Source organism: Lissotriton helveticus, chromosome 5_1, assembly GCF_964261635.1.
Source record: "Lissotriton helveticus chromosome 5_1, aLisHel1.1, whole genome shotgun sequence".
NCBI lineage: Eukaryota > Metazoa > Chordata > Amphibia > Caudata > Salamandridae > Lissotriton > Lissotriton helveticus.
Genome location: NC_136065.1, coordinates 1021891008 through 1021902121, shown reverse-complemented (window position 1 = coordinate 1021902121; position 11114 = coordinate 1021891008). Strand labels below are relative to the sequence as shown.

General features: G+C 45.2%; 1 protein-coding gene across 2 annotated transcripts in view; it reads right to left on the bottom strand.

The window, feature by feature from the left end:
* Window positions 1-794: 794 nt before the first annotated feature.
* Window positions 795-11114, bottom strand: part of SLC25A28 (solute carrier family 25 member 28) — a 98269-nt gene continuing 87949 nt past the window's right edge. For both annotated transcript variants that reach the window (XM_078643549.1, XM_078643551.1), the window contains one exon: window positions 795-3685. In XM_078643549.1, coding sequence (XP_078499675.1) covers window positions 3165-3685 — 521 coding nt within the window. In that variant the 3' untranslated portion in view covers window positions 795-3164. The remainder of the gene's footprint in view (window positions 3686-11114) is intronic.

The following is an 11114-nucleotide window of genomic DNA, read 5'->3' as shown; positions in this document are numbered from 1 at the left end:
AAAAACAAGCGAAGGGCCCCCACTCAAACAAAACACATACAGATCATGTCGACCACACAGCAATAAAATACCCAACGGATCAAATATGGACTAACTAAAGAGATCAACAGCATAACACTGGCAAATGAAGGATTCCAATTTGATTCATCAATTCAAGTACCGGCCTAGCAGCATACCATGACTGCTTCATGACATGTCACAATGACAATCAGATATGTGATGATAGAAACAGAGTCCATCCCAGCAGATCTCCTCAACGTCTGATACTGTGTGTGAATCGTGACACAATGATTTTCCAAACGTTAATGATATGCTGCTCGCATGGATTGTAGATTTTGTAAGATACTGAAATATATTAAAACCGGTTTAAAAAACAAATACAGTGCAACACTCTCAGGTTAAATAATCCTGAATACGGAGTCTTTCCACAAGGGTTGTTTTCACAACCTATATAATCATGCAATTGATATGAGGCCACAGTTCCTGAGCAAGAGTCTGTACCAGATAGGAGGAGACAAAATAGTACCAGGCGAGAGTTAGTTATGGGGTGGCACACAAGTGAACTAGCTGAGGTTTCACATGATCATACAGCAACAGCACCTACCGCCGCAAGGGTATCAGCATCCGCTTCTAGTCTTTAACTATAGTGGCCATGAACATCGCAACTTGCTTGATGCAAATTACAAAGTTAGATTGCTAAATTTACTAAATATTGAGATATTTAACTTTCTAAACCTGGCACAAAAATGCCTTACAAAATAAAAACAACTCAAAGTAAAGAGAAGAAAGAAAAGTCACTTGCCCAATGTTTATTCTGATACAACCAGCTCTAGAAAAGAGACAAACGTAAATTGAGGTGACTGCAGGTTTTATAAAGTTAACAAATTTGTAATTGCGGTCAGTTGACATGACTTCATAAATGGAGTGCTATTTCTGAAGGTACATATTATCAGTGGAGTCCAGAAATGGAGGTGTGAGGGATTCAAAATATTTCATTTTGCATATTCAGTGCTATCGAAGAACAACTAATAACATTTTAAACATCCCTTGCTATTGCGAAACAAAGTGGAAGGCTTATTCCAATGCACAATGAATTGTAAATGGAAGCTGTAGACAATGGGGTGCAAACAACGAGAGGTAAATTTCATAGCTACTAAAGGCCAAAAACAGTGCATCCATCAATCAAAAGCACAATTCCTCACAGAAAATAGGCCTACCTCCTTCTCAGAGGCTCAAACAGTTCATATTTAAATGATGTCCAACTTTCGAACACTTTTAAGGAGTGTGTGCTTTGAGGTCTTCAAGGGAGAATACTACCCGGGGTTAAAAAAAGAAAATCAGATTCACAAAAATGAGGTTTGTTGCAAACTAACCATTCAAGTAAAGCTGAACTTCCAACAGCCATTGTAAGAGGAAGCTTTTTGGGAATGTTCTGTATAAAGCAAAGAAACCATCCTAACAAGTACGACCAACCAATACTTTATATATTTCCTGCAAGTGAATCCCTCACAACCACCAAGTCATTCCAGTAGCAGGTTAGCCACATCAACGATCCTCAGCCCACTCTTACCCTTCTCATGCCCAATTATCCAGGATACTCGTCATAAGATTGTTTTTTGTTATACAATAACTGTTTGAATGCATTTACCTTTCTCTTTACAAATAATTGTTCCATATCTTTTGGCCATGTTTTAAGTGTCACTCCAAAGCACTATGACAATAGAACTCAATGGTTAAAACAATCCTACTTTAACAGAATTCCATACTATTGTTGTACAGTTTTCTTCTTCCTAATCTCCTCCAAAGCCTTCCAAGCAGAAACCATAACAATGTGATAATAGCGGGTTTTAAATTGTTTGGGGTAATAACCCAGACGTTTTTCTTAAAGGGAGATGGTAAACTTTAGGTTCAAGACAATTTGAACATATAAATCTCACCCACAGTGTTGGGGTTCCAGCCACCTTTTTGGCTGGTTTAAGTGTGCGTGCTTATTAGCGACAACGGCCAAGACTACTAGATCCTCTCACCAATAGAAAAACAGTCCACATACTTTGGTTAACAGTATAATCAAAATTCAGCAAACAATTATTACTGGTCGAGCGTTTGTTAGTTTAACAAGCTCCGCAAATACTGCAGCCTTTTTCTGGAGCTGATTTAACAAAACAATCTGGGTCAGAAAAGCTTAGTCCGGTAGAGTGTATAAAGCTCATACTCCAGGCAAAGTTGAAACTTCTTCCGCAGCACCGTGGCCTTAATTTGGGACATTGCACAGCTTAAGTCAATTGCAAGAAAACGTTCGTAGAGAAAGACAATAACATTTTCTACCCGTAAAATAATTGAGTGCATTTCTGTTTTGCACTTCGTCAAAAGGCCAGCATGGTTTTAAGTAGCAACATATTATTGCGGGGGGGGGGGGGGGGGGGGGGAGCATTTTTATACCAAGGAACTGTACGGGCCGATTGAATACGGCAGAAAAGTCAACACCTGTATCGATTTGACCAAGTATGTTGGCCAAAACACTGGATTCCCTGAATTACAGTCAACTGAAATGCGCTGTAAAGTCTGTACCTAAGGAGGGATTCAAATATATAAAGATATTTTTGTCAGACAATATGAAAAAGAGTAACTTCTAGTCCAACAATAGACTATTACAATAATACCATTACTTAAAAAGTAGTGGAAAGGGAAAATGTTTTGCTCTGTAAAAGTGAGAGGCATGCCTCTAGGCCCTTTTAATAAACATGCCCTCCCCCCCTGATTCAAGGAGGGACACAATCTTGTTTATTAGTAAGCAAATGGAATGATGGTATTTCCCCACTAAAGGAAATGGCGAGCCAGTCAGGTGCAAGAGAGGGACAACTGTTCTAGTACTTATTTTAGAACTGGTCTAATGTAACAAACTAATATTAGTTTGGACTAGCAAACGCTAAGCAGTTAGATCACCGAAAGTATTCAGCTAGGGCTAAAATCTTGAGTGGACGAGATTTAGCTAGTTTTAGATATCCAAAACGTTCCTGGGACTCGTGCATTTTCTTTTTAATCAAAGAACAATATTGTTAAAAGCATTAAAAAGGCAAGGAGAAGCAGACTGGAAAGGGATCAACTCTGCCTGGAGTAGAACTAGAGCAGGTGCAACCTTTGCCACTTTTCTCAAATGCAAGTTTTTAGTGCCCTGCTCTCCTTTCCTCTTTACGTTTGGTGATGAAATATTTGAAGAACTCATACACAGACCATGCAATGGCTGTGGAGGGCATCTGATAGATCACTCTGGCTTGTACCCCTCGGAAGTAGGCAGTCACTCCGCCCACTTGGTACACTGTCCTAAAAGCATTAGCCATGCCGGTGATGTGTCCTCCGACATTCAGGGAGTTTACAGCCAGGGATTCTTGAGTGTTGAGCAGCGTTTTGCAAACGTCCAATGGCGTGGTGGCTGCAGCAGCCACTGCTCCTGCACATGCACCAGACAGCATGTGGGAGCCTGGGTTGTATTGTCTGTGAGGATTGAGGTGTTCCTGCAGGAACTCATAAGTCATAAAGTGAATGGCCTGGAACGGGATGTTCATAGTCAGTTGGGTGGTGAAGCTCCGATAAAAGGCACCAGCGCCTTCTTTCCGCCACACCGCCCGCATGCAGTCCGTCACCCTGCTGTAGGGGGAGTTGTACATCTGCATCCTCTGCTTCACCACTATCAATAGAAGAGGGGATTGTGTCATCCGCAAGGTTGATGTACCAAGAGCAGCAGCAAGTTCGGGTGCAAAAACGCCATTAGTCCGAAAACATGAAGAAAAAAAAGGGAGAAGGATTAGTCCTACTGGAAACTAAAAAAATCATACACACACATTTTTGCAATTTGGCAGATCACAAGACTTAACAAATTTTCACACAGTAACAAATTTGCTCGCAAACTTATACTGAGCATTTTCACTTAAATGATTAATATTGCTTTACAAAATTAACAGGCATCAAATGCAGATGTGGGGGTCCAAGCTACATAGAAAAGTATTAGAAAGCATGAATTTTGCGATCTAAATAAGAATCCATGCATATTTTCCTCGGGCACTTGTTCCCTATTAGCTATGTAATACCAATGTAACATCAGTCGAGTGTCACATGAGGTGAATCCAACTCTTGTATTTTTTAAACCTAATAATTAACATTTCATAGAGCTCAATAACATACTCCAATTACCAAACAACCTTTCCTCTAGGTACAAAGACAAACTGATGATCACAAATATTATATTTTATATTTACAGCAACCTATTAAAGTGAGCAAATGGCAAGAGGTGACGTAGACTTAATCACTAGGTAACCTTTCCAGCAGGTAACCAGAGAGAATAGTGTATTAGAACAGGGGTTCTGATGAAGTATGTGCGTGTGACTCGAAGGCAGAAAGCATCATTGAAGTGAGTCAATGTAAGAAGGTGATGACACAAGCTACAAATTGTTGGGTCAGTATGAGATGCATGAGGCTAATACTTCATAGAGCTAGGTGCCAGGGAGCAGACTGGTATCACTGGCCACAAAGAGGCTGATGAGTGGTCACAAAACATTTGCTGTGGGGAGATGGGTCTTTCAAAGGCTGACCAAAATGAGAATCATTACTGTGAGGTGTCGATGGCAGTCAGTGGAGAGCATAGGCCCATGGAAGGGTTGTAAGTTTGGGAGGGACTGGACAGGGCTAGATGTCAAAGGTATCTGGAGAATACTGGATGCAGTGAACCAGTCTCCAGGGAGAGAGGTCACTGTGAGGGAGCAGAAGAGCGGAGGAGGGTTATCATTTTAGACAGAACAGGGAAGGATATACCGGGTGCATAGGGTTGCGCAGTGATAAACCTTGCATGCCAAGTAACATACGCCAACACCAAGGAAAATGCCAATACTGCTCTAGACTTGCACTTCCAAATAACCATTCACTCTACACATGCAACATACATACTATTCATACTGGGAGCACAAAACAAATACAACTTAAAAAATATCACTTGCACCCCAACTACCAAACAACGTGACTGTTAATCTCCAATTTTATAAATGTACCCTATACAATATTTACAACAATTTACATTAGATAGAAAAATTCTCCTTGATTGGGCACAATAACACCAAATCTAATAAATCAAAATGATTGCTTGGCAACAACGTTGTCTACGCGTTTCAAGCCACCTTGTTCTTGGGGTTCCCATCAGGACGCTTGTTTGCGGTCCATGGAAGACATGGCTTGGCAGTTCGGGCTGGACTGTTCCCATGAGGCACAGGGTCAGACTGATTTGCATATAGCCATGTCTGAAATGGGGTGGCTGAGTGGGCTAAAGAATGGTGATGGATTAAACCCAGATCAGTTGACTGGGGGTGAGTGTTTGATTAGCTCAAACGCTCCGTCCATCATCCCCTTTTGGATCTCATCAGGACCAAACATCACTAATTTGAACACGCCCAAAGGTCGAAAAATCCAAGAAGCTGGGTTGTGAAGAGTAATTTTGATCAATCCTAAGAAAAACAAGTTACTTACCTGTAACTTTAGTTCTCCAGTATTGGAAGCTTTCATAGATTCACATGCCTGAATCATTCCCCGTCGTCGAGACGGGAGTCTCCGGTATATAAAAAAGCAGTGCTAAGTAGTAAAGCACACTGAAAAGAGGCCTAGGCCCATTTCCCTTTTGCAACCCATAGCCTTTGTTATGTAAAAAAGGCCCAAACTTCTCCCTGAACCAATCAGAGCTCCTCACCCTCTAGAACCCTCCTGAGAGAACCTTATGCCCCTCAGATTTTTCGCGCACTTGTGTATAGAACACACTCCTTGTGCTAAATCCGAGGTGAGCCTCTCAGGGGAGGAGGGTGGGTGCATGTGAATCTATGAAAGCTTCCAATACTGGAGAACTAAAGTTACAGGCAACTAACTTGTTTTCTTACTCCAGTATTGGAACTTTCATAGATTCACATGCCTGAATCAGAATAGCGAGCAGTGAAAAAACAAAGCACATTTCTCAGATACATTTTATAATCGTGCAATACAATTTGAAAATGAAGCATAACCTCATATGTATAGACGTATAGAAAATGTGACTTTGCAAACAAGAGAAATTACGGATGGAGGGATGTAAAAGAGGCTCACCGTTACTGGATGATATTCTGCAGTACCGCCTCTCCCACCGCCGCATCCGATTCTGCGGCTGCCTCCAAGCAGTAGTGCCTGGTGAAGGTGTGCGTAGATGCCCTGGTCGCTGCTCTGCAGATATCCTGAATTGGCACTCCTCCAAACAGTGCAGTGGATGTGGCCACTGCCCTTGTGGAATGGGCACAAACTCGTGCATTCAAAGGCTTTCCAGCAGCTTGATGACAGTAGACAATCGCACTGGAAATCCATCTGGCAATTCCCCTCTTTGACAGCGGGAAACCTTTCCTGGGTGCGCTGAAAGCGACGAATAACTGAGAAGACTTGCGAAACGTCTTAGTTTCTTTCAAGTAAAATTTCATACATCTCTGAACGTCCAGTGGTGCAATACTCGTTCCGCTGCTGTTGACGGATGAGGAAAGAAACGTTTCAACACCAACGGTTCGTTCAAATGAAAATCCGTTGGCACCTTCGGAATGAACTTCGGGTTTGTCCTGAGAATCATTCTATCTTCCTGAAACTGTAAGAAAGGCTCCTGAATCGTGAGTGCTTGTAGTTCACCTACTCTTTTCGCTGAAGTTAACGCAATGAGAAGACCTTTCAGGACAAGAACTTCAGGTCTGCCCTGTGTATCGGTTCAAACGGTGGTTTCATCAATTGAGAGAGTACAATATTCAGATTCCATAGTGGTGGTGGAGGCTTTACTGGAGGGAAGATCCTGAATATCCCCTTCATAAATTGCTTGATAATCCTTGATGACCATAAGGATGGGCCCGACGATGACCTCCTGTAGCGGGATAACGCCGCCAAATGCACCTTGATGGAAGCGTGTGCTAATCCTGACTTTGCCAATAGCAGAATGTAAGGTATAATTTGATGAGGTGCAGCAGTAAGAGGGGGAACGTTATGCCTCTTACACCACAGACAAAACCTCTTCCATTTCATCCTGTAGGTTTTGTTGGTACTCTCCGCTCTGGCCTTGGACAGGATCTCCCTACATTCGTGTGAGATGTTCAGATGGCTAAACTCCCAGTGTTCAGGAGAAAGGCTGCTAATCGCAAGGATTTCGGGTCCGGATGGAGCACCTGCCACTTGGACACTGTCAGAAGTGATGGAATTGGACGCAACCGAATTGGACGGTCCACCGACAGCAGCAGCAGTTCCGTGAACCAGTGTTGTCTGGGCCACCACAGGGCTACTAGGATCAGTCTGCATGGCTCTTTCTTGATCTTCACCAGTACGCGGGGGAGAAGAGGAATTGGAGGAAAACCGTAGGCAAAGATGCCGGACCATGCCATGGAAAACGCATTCCCCCAAGATCCCTTCTGGGGAAGCCAGCTTGCGAAGTACTGGCATTTTCTGTTTTCCCTTGTAGCGAAGAGGTCCACTATCGGTGTTCCCAATCTTCGAAAGACGCTGTCCAGGATCCCCTGGTCTAGCTCCCATTCGTGGCAGGACGATTTGAGCCTGCTGAGAGTATCCGCCTTGACGTTTTGATCCCCCTAGAGGTGTTCTGCTGCCAATGATATTCCTTGCTGAAGAGCCCATTCCCATATCTCCTGGGCTTCCTGAGACAGGGAGAGAGATCTCGTTCCCTCTTGCTTGTTCACATAATGCATCGCCGTAGTGTTGTCTGTTCTTACCAACACCGGCGAACCTCTTATCCTTGATAGAAAAGCCAGTAATGCCAAGTGGATCACTGAGCTCCAGCAGATTTATGTGTAATTGCTGCTCGTGCACCTTCCAACGACCACTGACTTGAAGGCCCTGAAGGAAAGCTCCCCATCCTTCTAAAGACGCATCCGTCGTTACCACTAGAGGAGCCGCTCTTGCCAGAAACGTCAGTCTTTGAGACACATTTTCTTTTTGTGTCCACCACTTTGCTGCCTGTACCATCACTGGTGTCACCCATATTGTATCGTAGAAGGATCCCTCCGTTTGACGCCACTGGAGATCGATCTGCTCTTGCCATGGTCTCATCCTTAGCCTGCAGCAAGGTACCAGGGGAATACAAGATGACATCGTGCCCAGCAACGATTTGTACCTGCGGACTGAAAGAGACTTTCTTTTTACCAAGTCTTGGAAGAGGGACACAATCCTCAGTTGCCTTTCTTCGGAGGGAAACGCTTTGTTGCATTCCGTGTCCAATATTGCCCCCAGAAATGTGATCACTCTTGCTGGGTGGAGGTTTGACTTTCCCTCGTGTAGAGTCAATCCTAGATTGGCGAACAAGCCTATGCAGGCCTGTGTTGACGCTCTGGCCTGTACCTTTGATGGTGCCTTGACTAACCAGTCGTCGGGGTAAGGAAATATTTGATGTTTCTGCTTCCTCAACACAGCCGCCACTGGAGCCAGGCATTTCGTGAAAACCCTTGGTGCTGACTTCACGCCGAATGGCAGTACGCTGAATTGGTAATCTCTTCCGGCTACTAAGAACCGAAGGTACGGTCTGTGTGCAGGATGGATCGGCACGTGGAAATACGCATCTTGTAGGTCCAATGTGGTCATATGATCTCCTGGGTTTGATGTCCTGCAGAGACACCATCCTGAAAGATTGTTTCTTGAGATAGGTGTTTAAGGATCGGAGATCCAGAATGGGGCGCCACTGGAGCTTGTTTTTCTTGACAAGAAAAAAACGGGAGTAAAACCCCTTGTTTTCCTGGGTTTTTGGTACAGGTTCTATTGCTCCCTTTCGGAGCATTGTCCGAATCTCCTGCCGGAGTTGATGCAGATGGTTGGCTCTCTGGTGCATCGGTGGTGTACAAAGGGGCGTTTGAAGAAATTCTAGGGTATGACCGAATTGAACTATTTTGAGGACCCATTGGTCCGTTGTTATTTTCCGCCAATTGTGAAGATAGTGAGCAATCTTTCCACCCAGGGGAGCATCTGACAGAGCCGGAAGATGGAGGTTGTCATTGTCGATGGGTGTTGTCCTTTCCCCGGCCACCCTGTCCTCTTGGAGTTGATTTTGTATATCCTCCTGATTGACGCTGGCTGTACTGTTGACGGTAAGGCTGCGATGAGGACGGATAAGAAGAATATCTCCCCTGTTGGTATCCTCCTCTATACGAGGACTGCCCTCTACCCCTGGAGCCACGAAAAGGGTTTTTTCTGTATTGCAGTGTCCCCAGAGCCTTTGCAGTATCCGTATCCTTCTTGATACTCTGCAGAGTATCATCAATATGCTTCCCAAATAACTTCCTAACCAGTAGGCAACATAAAAAGAAACCACGCGCAGCAGATTCATCCGTTTTTGCTGATGTCTGAAACAATTTCTTTCAGGATGCAACTTAAGCTTAGAATGTGGTTAGCATATTGTTTGGCGTTAGTTCAGCCAAGAAGAATTTGCTGTTAAAGCGTGAACAAGCTGATTGGGCGCTACACAAAACTGCCACTTTTACTTTCTGCAATTTAAGGGAGACCCAACAGGTGTTCCTCGTGTATTTGCTCTGCCGGTCTGCAGTGACTTTTTCAAGCCCCTTGTCCGGTTTTGGTCAGAAACTCTCGGCAGACGTCAGCGTAAGCGCTTTGTCGGAGCGGAGGAGGCGGCTAAGGGGGCTTGTAGCTTATCCAGTTCTGAACTTGTTTAGCTCCAAAAACTCCCCGGAATGAGTAAGAGCAAACTGGCACAACTATCTTGGCAGTTTCAGTCGGGATCAAGTTAATCACCCTCCTCGGCGCCCAGAGTTCAGCCTGACGGATTTAGTCTGCGACCAAGGCAATTAAATGAAACCTGTGATGAAGTCCGTGCTACCTGCCTCTTTTCTGTTTTCTTCAGCTTCTACTATCCAGCTGGAAACAGGCCAGGGTGAGTAAAACTCTTCGAGTCTCAGTGTAAGCAAGATCCCCACGGCAGCACACGCGACCAAGCTAGGCGTAGGTGCGCCTTGTGGACACAGGTGCGTCCTCGGGTGCCCCTCCGTCATTTTATCTTTGATATCCAGTGGGCCTTTGGCAGCTAGCAACAACGACTGCTCAAACAACATTGGAAGGTTTCACAGCTTTCTTGATGCCAGCTAATGAAAAAGGCCGGCCTATTCTACACAACTGAGGGGATGCCTTCAGCAGCCCAAGGTGTGGCAGCCTCAGGTGTACAGGTAGATCAGGTCGGAGGGGAGGGGGGCGTTGTCCCGAGCTTGGAAATTGAGGCTGAGCAGAGGGACCTCGAATCGAGGATACACAACCTAAGCAGGACAATAGCAGACGTCTCGAGCAGGGACTGTCACCGCCTTACACACAGTCTAGTCACACTTACCTATCCAGCAGCACGAGACAAAATGAGAACACAGAGTTCACTCATCAGCATGGCCCACGGCAAGGTTAAAAAATTTAATAAAAATGCATATGGCCTCTTGGAATAACAAGAAATGGATCCAAAAAAAGAAAGCAAAACTGAAAGCAACTTCACATCCGGCCTGGGGAGGAGACATGGGAGGGCGAGGGCTGCCCACGCATGCGCAGTACCTGCAACTTGCTAATGCCCTGCGGCTCGTGCCCAGTGGCGGCGTGTGCAGCTAGTGCAGGCACCGCCTGTCCCCTTCCGGGGCTCTCGTGCTGACAAGAGCCCGAGCGTCAAAAAGGAAGAGCGGCACACAGCAGTGCGGGGCTCCCATGCCTATGGAGAGCCCCGCGTCGTCCAGCCAAATGTGTAGAGGAGCTGCAGTGCTCCGGCCGCAGCCAGCAACCGTTGAGGAGGATCCTCCCCCACCAGACCGGGTGAGTGGGGGATTCTCAATTTGTACCAACGGGAGGCGCAGAGGGGCAGATGTGATGGGCATGTAGAGGCAAAGATGCATATGCTGACTTACATATGTTTAACCTGTGCAGTATCGGAGAGACGTTGTGCAAGGGGAGGGAGGGTAGGGTTAGGGAAGTTGGGGAAAGGGGCGGCGGTTGAAGGGACAATTTTCTTAACGTCAAATGAATCGCTGGTTATGATGTACTGCAATTGTTACAGCTCCTCCGGGGTACGGAGTGCTCTGTCTTATATGCGATTTTGT